General features: G+C 43.1%; 1 protein-coding gene across 1 annotated transcript in view; it reads right to left on the bottom strand.

The window, feature by feature from the left end:
- LOC128850225 (40S ribosomal protein S23-like) overlaps positions 1-16,598 on the bottom strand; it is a 69,266-nt gene extending 52,668 nt beyond the window's left edge. The window contains exons 1-2 of the mRNA XM_054053219.1: positions 16,518-16,598; positions 14,871-15,039 (exon numbers count right to left, since the gene is read on the bottom strand). Of these exons, the coding sequence (XP_053909194.1) occupies positions 14,871-15,039; positions 16,518-16,598 (250 nt within the window). The remainder of the gene's footprint in view (positions 1-14,870; positions 15,040-16,517) is intronic.
- Positions 16,599-19,002: the final 2,404 nt, after the last annotated feature.

Here is a 19,002-nt window from a genome sequence, read left to right as displayed (position 1 = left end):
ATATGAATTCCTAAATCAGAAATGGATAGGGAGAAATTTATATACTACAGTTCAGCAAGTGACTCAACAGTGTGAAATATGTTTAAAGAATAATCCCAGTACAGGAAACCGAATACAATTAGGAATAGTTAGGACAGGAAACATGCCTGGAGAGTGTTGGCAAACCGATTTTTCTGAACTCCCAGGAAAAGGGGGGTACAGATACTTGTTAGTATTCACAGATACCTTTTCTGGATGGCCAGAGGCCTTTCCTTGCAGGACAAATAAGGCAAGGGAAACGACAAAGTTTTTGTTGAATGAAATAATACCCTGATTTGGGGTACCCATGATTATGTCATCAGATAGAGGCACTCGGTTTTATGCACAAGCAGTACAAGTTAGTAGAGCATTAGGGATCGATTGGCAATTGCACACTCCATATAGACCCCAGGCAAGTGTGCAAGTAGAGAAAATGAAGCACTTAATAAAACAGCAAATAACTAAAATATGTTATAGAAGCAAATTTGTATTGGTATCAGACTCTACCCATAGACTTACTTAGGCTGCATGTAAAGCCAAGGACAAAAGAGAATCCAAGTCCTTCTGAAATTTTATATGGGAGACCATATCAGATGAGGTATAAAGGAGAAGATTTAAATCAGCTAGGGAATTCTTACTTGCAGCCATACGTCCTTTCTTTAGGAAAACAACTGGAGAAAATTAATAAAGCTGTGGGTGGGACCAGGGCCAAGGGTTTGGATCATCCCATCCACCCATTTAGCCCTGGGGATTTGGTTTATGTTAAGAATTTTATATGTGGTTCGCTTGAGGAAAAGTGGAATGGACCATACCAAGTATTCTTGACCACCTTCACCACGATCAAGATTAAGGAACAACCCACTTGGATCCACTATTCCCAAGTGAAAAAGGCCCTGGGAGAACATTGGACTTCTAAACCTCTAGGGCCTTTAAAGCTGAGGCTACAACAACAACAGGATGAAGAATCCACAAGTATTGATTCTAATAGCTGGTATTGTTAATATTTTAATTGCTTGGAATCAAAATATGTATCTGTGATTGGTACAAGTAGTGGGCAATAGTCTTAACTGGTCAGATTGCTGAGTACGTACAGCTCTTCCCAGAGGAAATATGCAGTCCCCTTTATTTGGAATTCCGATAAGTTATGGTAATTGGAGTTGGCCATTTAGTGGCACAGGCCGCGTATGTCAGCAAAAGGGAAATTATACCAAAGGCCCTCAATTTGAGTTGCAGAGTCTGGGAAATGCCACCTTTATAGGGTAAAACGATTCTGATGCCTTAGAAGTAGGGAACTTTTAAGTAAATTACACTTCCTTGAAGTGGAACGTATGTTCAGTCGACAAGTTCAATTGCTCGAATGGATGTTGAAACCCTCTGGGATGTAAGCTACAACTAATGATAGGACTTAGGGGAAATTATTCCGGCAGTTGTTTACCCGAAGGATTATGGTGGTTGTATGGTGATGGGTATGCTAGGAAAGGGTTGCCAACACATTGGAATGGTGTGGGGGTCCACAGCGGGCTGGGGACCCCTGCTGACTGTACCCGGAAGGAGATCATGGGACGGGAAGTGGGCAGACAATATAGGACCGTGCACGAAAGTAGTACCATCCATTCACAGATTGTTTATGTATAAGCTAATCCAATCATGCGGAGACGCGTGCGTTAATAAAGGGTATAAGAGGCGCGTGTAAGATCAAGCGCGGGCCGGCCAGCCATGTAACTTCAATAAAGAAACTTGCTTCCACATCACCGTGTCGTGACTCAACAGCGACATCTGGTGACCCCGACGTGATATAGCTAGCGATTTTATGACAGTTTTAATTTTGGGGTTCCCCGAGGTGGCACAGCCACTAAAAAAGAGTTTTCGGCCAGAACAGCCAAGAGGAGCGGCGAGAGAAGCTGCTTAATTCCGGATCCGGGACTTTTAAGAAGCCACCGAGTGCAGGTGAGTTGCTGGGGAAAAAGATGGGAGCCTCACTAACAAAAGAGGATGAAATGATTATAAGCATGTGGAAGCAAATACTAGAAAAGAAGGGGGTAAAGCTAGGGGAATCAATGTTGCAAAAGATGCTTTTATGGAGCAAGAGACAGGGTTATACTCCAGATATAATAACATCATTTACTGTTTTGACTTGGAAAGAAATAGGGAACAGGCTGTTTGATAGCGCTTCACACAGAGACAAAGAATCAGCATCCTTGTTAACCACATGGTGCCTTTTGTTTGATACTTTGAAAGACTTTAAAAAACAGAGGGATCAGGCAGAGCAAGATCTTTCACCCCTTGCCTCCCGAGACGAGCCTCCATCTGCTGTGGATCTGTTAACGGAGCAAGAGGAATTTTCTATATTAACCGCCGACCCAGACTCTGCATCTCTATCTGAGTTTCAACATCTAAATTCAAGAAATCCGGTAACGTGCCCAAAGAATAAACCATCTCGGTTAGCGCGAAAAAAAATTCTTGTTTGATGAGTCAGACTATGAAACAGACTCTGCTTGTCTGATATATAAACAAAGCCAACGACGAGTTAACCCCATAACGTCGTCCGCCCCTCCACTGCCCCCTGAAGAGCGAGGGGCACCCGAAGCGTACAATCCCTTGGTACGCCCGCCTTTGCCAGATGAGCCGGGTGATTGGGACAATCCTGTGGCTGGGGGGGGGGGCACTGAGGCGGCTGCTTCAAAAAATAGAAAGAGCGAGGCTAATGCCGAGCCAACCTCTGGGGGTTCCTGCGGTAAACTTCAAACCCCTCAGGCGTGGGATTCACCCTCGGCACAGGTTACTGTGAGACCGTATGATCCCTGTTTATTTTGGCAAAAGGTAAAACAATGGGCTATGCTAGAAGGACTTTGGGCATTGTCCGAGGCAATAACTACACCTTTAAAGGAACGTGACCCGAGTCCTGCAACAGCTATGGCATTCCCGGTGGTCCGGGGGATCCAGGACAGGGAATTATGGATGAGCACAGACCATACACCTGGAAAGTAATACCTTGATCTTACACGCGCCTCTTATACCCTTTATTAACGCACGCGTCTCCGCATGATTGGATTAGCTTATACATAAACAATCTGTGAATGGATGGTACTACTTTCGTGCACGGTCCTATATTGTCTGCCCACTTCCCGTCCCATGATCTCCTTCCGGGTACAGTCAGCAGGGGTCCCCAGCCCGCTGTGGACCCCCACACCATTCCAATGTGTTGGCAACCCTTTCCTAGCATACCCATCACCATACAACCACCATAATCCTTCGGGTAAACAACTGCCGGAATAATTTCCCCTAAGTCCTATCATTAGTTGTAGCTTACATCCCAGAGGGTTTCAACATCCATTCGAGCAATTGAACTTGTCGACTGAACATACGTTCCACTTCAAGGAAGTGTAATTTACTTAAAAGTTCCCTACTTCTAAGGCATCAGAATCGTTTTACCCTATAAAGGTGGCATTTCCCAGACTCTGCAACTCAAATTGAGGGCCTTTGGTATAATTTCCCTTTTGCTGACATACGCGGCCTGTGCCACTAAATGGCCAACTCCAATTACCATAACTTATCGGAATTCCAAATAAAGGGGACTGCATATTTCCTCTGGGAAGAGCTGTACGTACTCAGCAATCTGACCAGTTAAGACTATTGCCCACTACTTGTACCAATCACAGATACATATTTTGATTCCAAGCAATTAAAATATTAACAATACCAGCTATTAGAATCAATACTTGTGGATTCTTCATCCTGTTGTTGTTGTAGCCTCAGCTTTAAAGGCCCTAGAGGTTTAGAAGTCCAATGTTCTCCCAGGGCCTTTTTCACTTGGGAATAGTGGATCCAAGTGGGTTGTTCCTTAATCTTGATCGTGGTGAAGGTGGTCAAGAATACTTGGTATGGTCCATTCCACTTTTCCTCAAGCGAACCACATATAAAATTCTTAACATAAACCAAATCCCCAGGGCTAAATGGGTGGATGGGATGATCCAAACCCTTGGCCCTGGTCCCACCCACAGCTTTATTAATTTTCTCCAGTTGTTTTCCTAAAGAAAGGACGTATGGCTGCAAGTAAGAATTCCCTAGCTGATTTAAATCTTCTCCTTTATACCTCATCTGATATGGTCTCCCATATAAAATTTCAGAAGGACTTGGATTCTCTTTTGTCCTTGGCTTTACATGCAGCCTAAGTAAGTCTATGGGTAGAGTCTGATACCAATACAAATTTGCTTCTATAACATATTTTAGTTATTTGCTGTTTTATTAAGTGCTTCATTTTCTCTACTTGCACACTTGCCTGGGGTCTATATGGAGTGTGCAATTGCCAATCGATCCCTAATGCTCTACTAACTTGTACTGCTTGTGCATAAAACCGAGTGCCTCTATCTGATGACATAATCATGGGTACCCCAAATCAGGGTATTATTTCATTCAACAAAAACTTTGTCGTTTCCCTTGCCTTATTTGTCCTGCAAGGAAAGGCCTCTGGCCATCCAGAAAAGGTATCTGTGAATACTAACAAGTATCTGTACCCCCCTTTTCCTGGGAGTTCAGAAAAATCGGTTTGCCAACACTCTCCAGGCATGTTTCCTGTCCTAACTATTCCTAATTGTATTCGGTTTCCTGTACTGGGATTATTCTTTAAACATATTTCACACTGTTGAGTCACTTGCTGAACTGTAGTATATAAATTTCTCCCTATCCATTTCTGATTTAGGAATTCATATAAGTGGTCTGGTCCTCAATGGGTTTTATCATGTTCCCTCTTGACAAGTTCCTAGAACAAGCTGGCAGGTACAATAGTTCTGCTGTCTTTTAATTGTGCCCACCTCTGGGAAGGGACCTGTCAGTCAAGTTCTTATATTAATTCCCAGTTGGACTTGGAGTATCTAATATCTTCCTGATTTTCTAAGTTTTCATCTCTATTATCTGGAATTAGAGCTAAAATTTGCCCTTCTTGCATTCTTTCTGCCCCCTGTTTAGCCTCATAATCAGCCAATCTATTAACTGTTTCCTGGTCGGTGTTACCTCTTGGGTGCCCTTGACAGTGCATGATGGCGACTTTAGCTGGTAATTGTACTGCCTCCAACAGGCGAAGTATTTCTTCAGCATGTTTGATCTGTTTTCTTTGTGCCATCAATAACCCTTGTTCCTTTCCAAATCACTCCACAAGCATGAACAACTCCAAAGGCATATTTAGAATCTGTCCATATATTTATCTGTTTCCCTTTTGCCAGTTCTACAGCTCTGGTCAAGGCAATAATTTCACCCTTTTGAGACGAAGTCCCATCAGGTAATGGTTGGGATTCAATTACCTTGTCCCTAGTAGTTACTGCATAACCAGCTTTACGGGTACCTTGTTGGACAAAGCTACTTCCATCTGAAAATCAGGAATCTTGTGCGTCCTCCAAAGGTTCTTCCTTCCGACCTGGCCTGCTGGAATAAACAGCTTCTATTGTTTCAAGACAGTCATGTGTCGGTGGTTTGGTTGTTCCACTGAGAAAAGAAGCTGGGTTCACAATGTTAGTTACTTCAATTTGGATATCATCTGACTCGACCAGAATGGCTTGGTATTTCAAAAACCTAGATGGGGCATCTTCTGGTCCAAAGTGTCTTTTTAAGTGTCTCAAATGCATTTTTAGCCTCCTTAGACCATGCCAGTTGGGGAGGGTTGGTTTTTAAAGTTCATATAACAGCTTTACTATCACTTCATAATTGTAAATCCATAAGTGGCACCAACCTGTCATTCCCAAGAAGGTTTTGAGTTCTTTTACCGTCTGTGGGAGTGGAGTCTGACAGATGGCTTCCTCTCATTCAGTTCCCAGTTCTTCTTGTCCCCTGGACAGTCCATATCCCAAGGTCGTCACTCATTCTTGCACCATTTGGGCTTTCTGTTGAGAGACTCGATATCCATTTAATCCAAGAAAATTCAACAAATTTACAGTCCACTGAATGAACTCAGGTCTTGTTTCAGTTGCTATTAACAAATCATCCACATACTGTAGAAGGATGCCATCTCTAGAGGGGGGAATCCCGTGCTTCAATTTCTCATGCTAATTGATTTCCAAAATTTGTTGGGCTATTCTTAAAACCTTGGGGTAACACCGTCCAAGTAAGTTGGGTTTCCTTACCAGAGGTAGGACTCTCCCCTTCAAATCCAGATATCTTTTGACTTTCTTTGGCTAGTGGCAGACAGAAAGGTGCATCTTTAAAATCTAACACTGTAAACCACATCTGGTTATTCTTAATTTAGTCCACTACAGGATGCAAATCTTTGACAACCTTTTTTATTTCTCTCAGGTCCTGTACTACTTGGTAAGTTCCATCCAGCTTTTTCACTAGCAGTATGGGGTATTATATTCAGATTCACATTCCACTAATAGTTCCATGTCATGAAAAGTTATTAATTGGGCTTTCTATTTCTTTACAATCTTTTAATCTCAAAGGGTATTGTCTCTGGCATACTGGGTTAGCTCCCTTTTGGGCCCTTCAACTATGCTTTCTGTAGTATCTGCTAAAATCCCATTCACTATTGTCTGTGCCAGAGCCCAGCAGTTGCTGATCTGATAAGGGGCACTGGAATACAGAGTGCTACTAAATCAATTTGCTGTGGAAGGGGAAAAAAAATCCACCTTTTCTTGTAAGATCACACATCTATTTTAAAACAACTTTCTCAAAAATATTCAGAGATTTTACCCCAGGTTAGGGTTGACCAGAGAGTCCACCTCTTCACACACACACAAACCGCTGAACAATGAACAATCTTCCTTGAATCTCTTGAAAAATAAACCAGGTGTTGATCTTATAGTTCTCATATCAGTGCTTGGATGGTTCAAGCTGGAAAGCAAACAATCAAAGCAATTAAATTGCCAGAGGAAGAGCTACCAAATTTATTGCAGCTGGATACTAGTTTGTTGCATTTCAGCAACGTTCTAAGAAGATGATTGGAGTTTTAAAAGTTTACCAGTCAGAGGCACGTGCCTTTGTTGCTTAAACTTTTTACGCACATCCAATGACCACTGCTACTTACACACTTGGTACAAACACATTAACTTTAAATCCTTTTTCTTTTGCTGTCTCTTCACGTGCATTTTAATTCTTTCTTTTCTCTCCTTCTCTTCGCATACATTTTCTGCCACTGATCACACTTTCTATTAAATTACATTAAGTTTTGTCTCTGCCAATTGGGCAGGTGTTCAACATTTCTTACATTATTGATACACATAATACACACACACACAAACACAAATCTGTGTGTATTGTCCCCCAATTCTACACACACAACAATAAAACTGCCTGCAGAAATAACCATAGAGCAAATTTTGAATAAATTGATAGTTGGCGCTCTATTAAAATTTTTAAGGGTCAATGTCCCCTCATATTTTAATAAAGCCTGTTTGAGAATTGCCCGATAATCACTGGGGTGCTCATTATTTTTATCCAAATAAAATTTCTCATAACTTGGCATCCCCCTACAGAGATAACAGAGAAAAACACTTCACATTCAGGGACGAGAAGGGGGGGACGACGACATTCACACACACAGCTGCAGTTTTTTCCTTCTTGCTCGAGATTAAAAGTATTCGTGGTGGCCACAGTCTTTTGTCAGAATTAGCCAAACTTCTTGACATAATTTACCAGTTTCTGTTCTTCACACGCTGTCCGTGTAACAGCTATTACGTTAACAACAAAGTCATAAAAACTCTAAGGCAAAACTTACACTCACTTTGTTCGTCTCCAGCCACACCCCTAACGGAACCATGGTCAAAACTCTACACTCGCTCCGTAGCTATGCTACGTCTCGGGTGCACACTCACTCACACACACACAGTTGTGAAGTATACAAAAATTAAAATCAGTTATCAGTATTCAGTTCCTTATTATGCTTTCCAGGTTCAAGACCAAAACAGCTCACAATTCTTATACCAATTACCAGTGGGGACCCAGATCCCCTGTACCAAAACCAAGGCAGTGGGAACTTTAATCCCTGTCACCAAAACCTAGGCTTCCACAAGATTCCAGGTACAATTGTACATAACTCTTACCACAAGAATACACAAAGGGGACTGCAACCAGTCGTACAGCGCCCTGTGTAGGACATCTCCTCATGACTTACGGGTCTTCCCCACTACTGGTCCAAGAACAAGAACTGAAGAATACCTTTTCAGGAAATGGTCTTCCTCTGCTCCCACAGCGATCCGGTCAGGGGAAGGAGCCCCTCCGAGAAAAGATCCCGAGGTTTACCCAAGGGAGTCCTTGTACTCACCGGGTCGTGCAGCCGAGCAGAGGGTGTCTCATCTGGGGTGGCAAAATTGTTCCTGTGAAAAAGCCAAACTCAATAATCAGTGCCAATTTGATTATTAAGCAAGTATTGTCATTAAGCGGCACCGGGGTATGCAGGGGATAATTCCACCTGACGTGTCCAACTATTGAGGCTGATTACATGACATTTACACTGGTTAAACATACATATTCATATAGATTCTGGGAAATACTGTTTTGCGGAATCAAACTCTATAACCTGAGATGAGTCACAAAGCAGGTATGTTTTTTTATTTTGCCGGCAGGCTTGAGGGAGATAAGGTCTGCCCAGCTCGCACAACATATAACTTAACAAACAGCTACTTATAGTGTAAAGACATGCATAATTATAAGCGCCTACTACATATTCATAACCTTTCCCCGCTTTGTATTATAATTAGTTCTGGAAGGATCTCTTCAGTCTTGTGCCTGCGCAGTGCCTCCTGGTGGTCATGGGCTAGGGTCTCAGGGATGAAGTCAGCAGTCTTCCTCAGGATGAAATTTTAACCCCGAACTGTGTGCAGGCTCTCTGGACTTCTGGCATTCCTCCGAACCACAAAGTAGGATTCAACCGGTTTTCGCTCAAGACCGTTGATGTCCACATACCTGTTTTCTTCTTATAAGCAGAACTCTGCATGCTGGCTCCTCTTTATCAGCTTTCAAGGCCTCTGCTAACAAAACTAAGCTTCTTCTAAGTTGCTTCAGATTTTATATGTTTATCTATCAATTCCCCCCTGTCTTTGGTGCTAGACAAAGTCGTTTGCCTTATACGCGATCTATTTCTCGAAGGGGAACGGGATAGTGCCTTGCTTGAAAGTTTTCCCTTAATGCATTCTCATGCGCACTAGTCATAGAAGTTAGAACTGTTAGCCGCTGTAGCATTTTCCAGTTCCAAATAAACAGTATTACAGACAAAGCAAGGCTGACTAAAACTAGTATTAAAAGAACAACAACGGGGTGACGCAATTTATCTTGAATGCCAGTCGCTTCAGGTGACCATCCAAAAAGTACATCCCACCAATTATGGCTTGCATCTTCTTTTACCCTTTTCAGGACCCTATTTATTTCCTCCATGTCATGATGGATTGTTATCAGGGTCTTTCTCCCATTTTCTTGGACCTCCTTCAAAATTTTGATCAAATCCTGATGTTTCATTAATTGTTTCACCAATGTAAGATTCATCCCAATAGGTACAGGTGACAATTTTTGAAACATTGCATAACTGGATCTTATCAACTGGTGGGATACGACTGGTGCTAAGTAAGAAAAGTCACGCCCAACAATCTTAACAAAATTACAAACACAGAAACTAGAATGATTCTTGCTATTTATAGTCATCTGCAGGGCTCAGCGATAGTAAGACAGAGCTGTTTAACAGTGTTATTAATTCTGATTTTACTGGACAAATACAAGCTATGGTTTATATTCCTTTCCCACCTGTGTATATCACTCAAAGCAGTTATGTTGCTCAATTAATACCATTTCAAAGATTGTATTAGAGAAAATAGGCCTTCAAGTCACACCTGAAAAAAATTCAAACCTGGAAATATCTTGAGTGGAAAATTTTGAATGACACAATTGAACCTCAGCAAGTCAAATTGCAAATAGTAGTTAAAACTATTTACAAAAGCTCCTAGGAACAATCAATCGAGTTAAACCTTATTTGGGTATTACTAATGCAGAACTAAGTCCATTAGTTGATCTTCCTAAGGGGGACATGGCTTTAACAGCACCTCCTACTCTTACCAGTGACAGTGATGCACAAAAAACTTTGGGCAAAACTGAAAAAGCCATTACTCGGAGAAAAGTCCACAGATGACTTGATGGTCATCCAATATGTTTGTTTGGTTTTGTTACTCTGCGTCAGGCATTCAGTCTAATAGCACAATTAGTACCTTTTAAAAGTAAAGCTCCCCAAACTGAAAAAATAAAAGGGCGAGTGGAGGCTTTGGATCTACAGGACAAGAAAAACAGATAACATGGGCATTAGAAATTCAAAAATCAAAACCACAATTAAAGGTGACATTGATATTACAAAAATCAAACAATTCAAATAACTGTGCTGGTGGATACCATCGTGGATGTCACCATCATGGCAGAAAAAGACTGTCCTGAAGGATGACTGTTGGTCAGTCCTCAAGGATTTATAGAGACTGGAACGTTTTAGTTATTGGCTTAAAGGACTGGTTTTTTTTACCATACCTATTGACCCCAGCGATAGTGGAAAAAATTTGCCTTTTCGGTTCCAACAACAAACAGACATGGACCAGTGTAGAGATATCAATGGGTGATGTTACCACAAGGGATGAAAAATGTGCCAACTATGTGTCAACTTTATGTCGACCAAGCCTTACAGGGTTTTCGGAAAAAATATCCACAGCTGTTAGCGTATCATTATGTGGATAATATACTAGTGATGGGGAAAGATAATTTAGAAAGGTATAAACAGAATTATGTGACGTTGCAAAAACATCAATTGCGAATCGCACCAGAAAAGGTGCAGAGTGTTGCACCATGGATGTATTTGGGGTGAAAAATTTTGGATAAAACCATCAAACCATTTAGAATTAACATCCAAACACTTAACGGTGTGCAGATCTTGCTGGGTAATATCAATTGGATCAGGAATTTGTTAGGGGTAGATAGTCAAACGTTGTTACCTTTGTCTGAGTTGTTAAAAGGAGATATGGATATATTAGCACCAAGGAAACTAACAAAGGAAGCAGAACAAACATTGAAAAAAAATAGAAAATGCAGTAAGCAACAGACAAGCACATCGTGTAGTATTTGGGTGGGGTGTCAATTTCTTGATCATCAGTAACGCTTATCAGCCTGTTGGGTTAATAATGCAATGGGTTGAAACCAAGTTGGACAAATTAAAAATTATAGAATGGCAATTCTTATCTAATCAGCCATCAAAGACGATTGTAACAAGAGTAGAAATGTTTGCACAGTTAATCATGAAAGGTCGAGATCGGATAGAGGATCTGAATGGGAAAGAGCCTGAAACAATAGTCATTCCAATGACAGAATGATATTTACAATAGAGTATGCAGAACAGTTTAGAATTACAAGTGGTCTTGGCAAACTTTAGTGGACAAATTAAAATTAATCATCCAGGCCATTGGTTCATAACCTTTTTGCAACAAGAATGTCTAGGGGAAAAATCTAAGTGTAGTACCACACCGGTAAATGGGCTGACAGATTTTACAGATGGGAGTGCAACACCTTATTGGCATTCCACATTCCCCAGCTGGACAGGCAATTGTAGAATGAATGCATTGCACCATCAAAACTCTTTTGCGAAAGACGAATATTTTCTTCTGAACTTTGTGCAGACTCAGTCTCTCATCAATTCCCCCCTGTCTTTTTTAACATGGGCAAATTAATTTGCCAGCTGCATAATTTACCTCTCGAAGGGGAATTGGATGGTATTTTGTTGCAAAATTACTTCTCAATGCATTCTCATGGGCACTAGCCATGGAAGTTAGAATTGTTAGTTGCTGTAGCATCCTCCAGTTCCAGATAAACAGCACGGTAGAGAAAACAAAGCTAACTAAAATTAGCATCAAAAGGACAATAATGGGGTGACACAACTTATTTAGAATGCCAATCACAGTAGGGGACCATCCAAACAACATGTCCCACCAGTGATGGTTCACGTCCTCCCTTACCCGCTTCAGGACTCTGTTTATTTCCTCTGTGTCGTGGTGGACTGTTATCAGGGTCTTTTCCCGCTTTCCTGGACCTTGTCCAAAATTTTGATCAAGTCTTGATGTTTCATTAACTGTTTCACCAATGTAAGATTCATTCCCATAGATACAGGTGATAAATTGTGAAACATTGTACCTTTTGTTCTTATTAATTGAAGGGATACGACTGGTGCTAAATAAGAAAAGTCACACCCAATGATCTTAACAAAATTACAGATACAGAAGTTAGAGTGATTCTTACTATTGACAATTATTTCATCTACTACTACAGAGACACAAGCAGTTCTCAAACACACACAACCCTGGCCCATATACACAAGTACAGTCCTTTGATTAGCGTCTGGGATGGATCTCAAAGTGACAGATGCTTTCCTCCGTGTCGAGACAAATATCTTGAGCATCAATTGCATTATTTTCGCAAATGAATCCTTGTTGTTCTCATGTAAAACAAGATTCTAAATTTACAGTTTGCCACCTCCCGTTCACCATTCGTGCCCAGGTTCTATGTTCAGAAGGGTAGAGCACAGTTTTATCATGGTTTAATCCTAATGCAATAATGGGGTGGATTACATGTATAGAAGCGTTACGTATGGTCAACACAAAGGCTGTGACTGTATTATTGATGGGGTCATAGGTAAAATTTACCAGAGTCCACCGGGACTGGAGCTCCCTCTCTAAGTCAGTGGCACTGTCCCAAACCATTTTCCGGATTTCGGTGGGGAAAGTACCTTTACCACCTTCTCTTATAATTAAGGCGGCCACCAACTGCATCCATAATTGCGCCTGTATACAACTGAGAGCCAAAGAGATGTTATCTTGAACCGTACCAAGTGTGCTCACTATTAATTCATGGTCTTGCTCTTCTATCTTAACCCATTTTGGTAACACTTTTGATAAGAGCCACTGGCTAGTTCCTAACGCTGATAGAGATGATTGTAAAAGCTGCTGTAATTTTGTCAGATCACTAGTTGCAGCGGCTAATTTATTCATCAGTATCTCTGAATCAATTCCATTTAGGACCCCCGATCCCGTCCCTAATATGCCAGTTAGGTCTCTCTGCATTCGGTCTCTAAAGGGCGCTCGTTTTTGCAACCAAGTTGTCCAGCCCTCAAAGGATGTTTTTAAGAAGGGAGAGCATGCTGGCTGAATGTCAGAGATATTGATTTGCATTAGCATCTCCACACGTTTAAGGGACCATTCTGGATGGAGCATTTGTTGCTGACCTATATTTCTGATTACGTACGGTTCGATTTCATAGATTCTGGATCTGAGTTTGGGTGTTGACGTAGGTTGTTCGGTAGACATATCTTTCTTAGGGTGTGTGATTGTTGTTTGTGTGCTTGCTGTAACAGGCCTAACTATAGCATCTATTTTAAATTTGAATGAGAGTCCAATAGTATCATGTGCCCAAAGTCAAACTACCTTAACGGTCTGTGTTAACGTAAAATTATACCAAAAATCTAATTCACTGGAAGTGCATATCTCTTTTTTCTTATCTGTAGGAATAGTTGAGATAGTAATTTGGGATGCCTTCTTATGAATGGTGCCATTAATCATCCGGCATCCTACTTTGATTTCTTCCCCCACGCTCTCCTGAAGTCCATGAACCTTTTCTTTTTTATGCCAATTCCACTCTTTTCTGAGGTACATCTGATTTCCATGTATAACCACAGTAGACAAACTTAGGCCCTCTTGGGCAGAATTTATACCCATGGATCCGGTGTACCTAACATAAGCTTGAGACCAAGGCCACTCAGTATTGTTTTGGCTAGAAGTGCCCTCCCATTCCTGAATTGTAATTAAGATCGTGAGAAAGACAATTTTCCTGGTTGGACTTGCGTGACCTTCCATGAAGACTTATGTGCCTTTTTCACTCTGATGTGATGTATCCACAATGCCTGTTCCTGTATCTTAACTGCTCTATGTGTCGTCAGTAGAACCTGGAATGGTCCTTCCCATTTCGGCTTCAAGGGTGAGTCTGAAAGAGATCTGACATATATATAATCACCTGGTTCCATATTATATATTGGCCCATCCAGGCCATGAGCACGAGTTCCTGAAACAGGCTTTTCTATTTTTCTGAGTTGTTTTTGTAAGCTTATTATACAGTCTGTTAGCACTTCAGTACCAACTTGTGTTGATGTTCCTGCTTGAACCAAATAGGGCCTTCCATATAACATTTCAAAGGGACTCAATCCTCCCTTGGCCCTTGGTTTAGTTCTTATTCTCAACAAGGCTAGGGGTAGTGACTGAGGCCAAGCTAGTCCAGCTTCTTGACCCAATTTTACAGTCTGTAACTTAAGAATGTGGTTCATCTTCTCCACCTGGCCACTTGCTTGGGGCCTATATGGAGTATGTAATTGTCAGTCTATCCCCAGAACCTGACTAACTTGTTGTGTCACTTTGGCCATAATGAGTTTTTGATCCTCTTTTGAATAGTTAGGAATTTGATCACTTTGGATTTTACCGTCTGGAATTAGGGGCTGTATTTCTGCCGTGCCCTCTTCAGCGCTCTCTTTGCTTCCTGGTCCGCTATGGAATTGCCTATCTCTTGTGCAGTTGTTCCCTTCTGGTGAGCTTTACAATACATAATTGCTACTTTTTCTGGTAGTTGTACAGCTTCCAACAGTTTAAGGATTTCTTTTGCATGTTTTATGTGCTTTCCTTGGGTGGACAATAGTCCTCGTTCTTTGCAGACAGCTCCATGGGCGTGAACTACTCCAAAAGCATATTTAGAGTCCGTCCAGATGTTGATTTTTCTGTCTTTAGCGAGTTCTAATGCTCGAGTTAAAGCTATTATTTCTGCCTTTTGTGCAGAAGTGTCCGAGCCAAGGGGCCCCAACTCTATTACCTTACTCGTAGTGGTCACTGCGTACCCTGCTTTGCGCTGGCCATTTTTGATGAAGCTGCTGCCGTCTGTATACCATGTGTCCTCAGCATCCTCCAGTGGTTGTTCCTTCAAGTCTGGTCGACTAGAGTAGACCGCTTCGATGGTTTCCTGTGGAGAGTTGTTGTAGAGACATGGCTTGAGGAGAAGAGACGTGAGAAAATACAGCTGGTGAAATAATAACAGCCTCGTACAAGGCCACAGTCTCCCTGAGCAAGAAGTTAGGCGATAACAGGAGCTAAAAACAGGACCTAGAAAAACCACAAACATCCTAGGAATGTAACACTGTATAACAATCTGCTTAGCAGAACTGAAAAACATAAAAAGAGCCTGATGTTGCCGGAGTCAAAACTGAACGCCAAAAATGCCTGCTACAGCCTGCTGCAGATGCACTTGTTACAAGGAAAAAGAGAATGAGGAGAGATAAAAAGAGAGAGTTTACAAGAGAGATAGAAGAGATGAAAGATACTCATGATCTTCAAGGTTCCGCGCATTGTAGCATGTTATTCTTTGTCCTGAGGGTCCAAGAAGATGGCAGGTATCCACAAAGCTAAAGGTGTGTGTCCACTTTTTAAAACTCTCTGTCCCCGCCTCTCACTTAGGTCGGGTGGCAGATTGTGGAGAGTTTTTGTAGAGACATGGCTTGAGGAGAAGGGACGTGAGAAAATACAGCTGGTGAAATAATAACAGCCTCGTACAAGGCCACAGTCTCCCTGAGCAAGAAGTTAGGCGATAACAGGAGATAAAAACAGGACCTAGAAAAACCACAAACATCCTAGGAATGTAGCAATAGAGGCAGGGCTGACACTCTGTATCGGACCAATGATGAGCCTTACTTTTGTAATATGTATGAGCCTTATTACTGCTATTATAAAAGCATGCCTATCGTATCAATAAATCGAGACTTGTTGATCATCATCGGATGTGCTTGTCTCCCGTCGACTCCGTCAAATGGTGACCCCGATGTACCCCCTGGACACCACGGACGACCCCGTCAAATGGTGATCCCCGACATGCCGGAGCAAAATGCAGGCATTGAACCACGGACGAGCGACGACAGGGTAAATGTTCGGGTCCTGAAGCAGCCGGGACGGCAATAAGCGCGAATAAAAGTAAGGTGACCGTATAGACGAGCCTGAGGACGCGCCGTGCTCTGGGCGACCATATAGATGGGCCCGGCCGATACGTGCTGCCGAGACCTTGAGGGGCTGCAACAGCGCTGATAAATTAGGTATGGAAAGGCAAGCAGCATATAATTTATTTACCGCTTTCCTGGAAGAGCGGCGGGTTAAGGGAATAGATTTGCAGAAGGAGTTAACGAGTCTTTTAACATATGGGCATGCTAAAGGCTTATTCATAAATCCGCATACCGTACATGAGCTGACAGAGTGGCGAAAGTTCGGAGATGTGTTGTGGGAGGCTACATTACAGGATGATAAAACGGCAAAAAAAGTTGGGAAAGCTATGGAGGGTGGTACATAACGAGCTTTTACAGTACCAGGCAGAAAAGAAAGCAGCTGAGCAAGCATCTGCTGCTCACACAAAAAATAGAAACTATGAAAGAGAATGGTCCCAAACTACTCCTTTGCCCCCTACGGTCACGCAGGTGGCTTTACCTCCCCCGCCGCCACCGCCTTCTGGCTCTGGCTCAGAGGCAGCTTCTGAGCCGTCCGCACCCCCCGAAGAGCAGAGGCCATCCGCACCCCCCGAAGAGCAGGGGCCGCGGCCGAAAGCGCCCCTGGCCGTTCTCCCTCTGGGCAATGAGACAACCCCTGGGGCGGAAAGCGAGTTAGCGGAGGTCATTGCCAGGGAGCGGAGAGAAGCTTGGGCTGCGCTTGCAAAAGACGGCTTGGAAAGGGGAGATCACTGTGCGGTTAATGCAGCAGCACAGCTAGCATGCCCGGTGATCTTCCAGGCTCAGGCAGGTGGAGGACTGATGGCAACAATTACTGCCCTCGATTGGAAATTGCTGTCACAGTTGCGATCTACAGTCAGCCAGTTCGGGGTGACAAGTGAGCCAGTAAAGCAGATGTTAGACTACATATGGGGCACTCAAGTGCTTCTGCCCGCTGATTGTAGAGGAATAGCAAAGTTAATATTTACACAGCATCAACAGCTTTTATTTAATGCACATTGGCAAGCGATTGTTAACGAATGCGTGGCAGTACAGAGGCAGCCAGCAGATCCTCTTCATGGAGTGACAGCTGATGAGCTTATGGGGCTGGGAGCGTTTCTCCGCACGGAAGCTCAGGCTATGGTGGGACCAGACAAGTGCCGAGAGGCTATGAGATTGGTCAGATTGGCTATAGATAAGGTAAAAGAACCTGGAGGAGTACCCGTATATATGGGAATCAAGCAGGGTCGGGAAGAACCGTTTGGTGCATTTATAGATAAGGCTGCTGCCGCAATAGAAAAAGCAGGGGTACCTGAATACATGCGAGGGGCACTGCTAAAACAGTGCGCTCTTCAAAATTGCAATCAGGCTACACGGAGTGTGATTAACACCTTGGGTGCAAATTGGACCATAGAGGAGGCATTAGAAAGGATGGCTCAAATGCCGTTAGGATCACAAGCATTTTTAGTAGATGCTATTAAGCAGCTGGGGCTGGGATTACAGGAACAGGCAAAGGCTTCACAAAATCAGGTGTTAGCTGCTCTCGCACCCCTTCAAGCGTCAGCCGCAGTTAATTCGGCTCCATCGGGAACCCGTACGCGATGCTACAGATGCGGAGGCATGGGTCACATGCGCCAAGAATGCCAGGCTACAGGGATATGGTGCCGAAAGTGCCGTTCGGATACTCACACTACGGGCGCCTGTCGGCGGAGGTCGGGAAACTCCGGCAGGAGCGCGAATTGCAGTGGCCGCGCTCAGACACAAGTCGCCGCTGCAGCTCAACCGACCTTCCCTGCCCCCAACCTGCCACCACAGGGAGCCTCGGGCTGGACTTGGCAGCAGCAGTAGAAATCACGCTAATGACATCGCACCCACAAAAGATCCCAACAGGAATTAAAGGACCTATTGTTATACAAGGTCGAGCGGTGGGTGCACTGCTATTAGGACGATCGTCTGCCTCTATGATTGGATTATTTGTGTTACCTGGTGTTATTGATGCGGACTTTACTGGAGAAATTATGATCATGGTGCATACTCCTTTTCCACCCGTTCAAATTAATAAGGGACAGAGAATTGCTCAATTGGTACCATTGGAGCAAATGACAAAAGAGATAAAGCCTATAAGGGAACAAGAGAGGGGAGAAAAAGGTTTCGGATCCACTGGCGGCCTGACCTTGCTGACTTTAAATCTTAATGAAAGGCCCAAGAAAACCGTGGAGGTGGAATATCAAGGACAAAAGAGGTCATTTTCAGGCCTTTTGGACACTGGGGCTGATTCCAGCATTATTAGCCCTAATTGCTGGCCTCCACATTGGCCTTTACAACCGGCTGCCACCACAGTGACCGGGGTTGGAGGTTTAACCCTGGCCAGTCGTTCCCCTCCTATCAAGGTGAACATCGATGGAAAACAATTAACAGCTACTTTCTCGGTAGTCCAATTGCCACCTACCGTGCAGTGCCTTATAGGGCGGGACATTCTGACCCAATTGGGAGTGGTGCTAACCAATGAGCACCCTTTGGGGTAGTGGCCGTTGCCTGGACTTTCCCGATACCCATTACCTGGAAAAACAGCTCTCCGGTGTGGGTTAAGCAATGGCCTTTAAAAAGGGAGAGTCTCCAGCGTGCTCATGATCTAGTGAAGGAGCAATACGAACAGGGGCATCTGCGACTATCCACAAGCCCCTGAAACACTCCAATTTTTGTGATCAAAAAGAAATCAGGAAAGTTTCGTTTGTTACATGATTTGCGTACTGTCAATGCCCAAATGGAACCCATGGGGGCTTTACAACCAGGATTACCTAATCCCGCAATGATTCCTAAGGATTGGCCACTACTAATTATTGATCTTAAAGACTGCTTTTTTACTATTGCCCTTCATCCACAAGACATGATGCGATTTGCATTTACATTGCCTGCACTTAACAGGGAGGGGCCGGACCAAAGATTTGAATGGACAGTACTCCCGCAGGGAATGCGCAATAGTCCTA

The sequence above is a fragment of the Cuculus canorus genome, chromosome W, assembly GCF_017976375.1.
Source record: "Cuculus canorus isolate bCucCan1 chromosome W, bCucCan1.pri, whole genome shotgun sequence".
Taxonomy (NCBI): Eukaryota; Metazoa; Chordata; class Aves; order Cuculiformes; family Cuculidae; genus Cuculus; species Cuculus canorus.
Note: the sequence above shows the minus strand (reverse complement) of the source record. Positions and strands in the feature narration are given on the sequence as shown.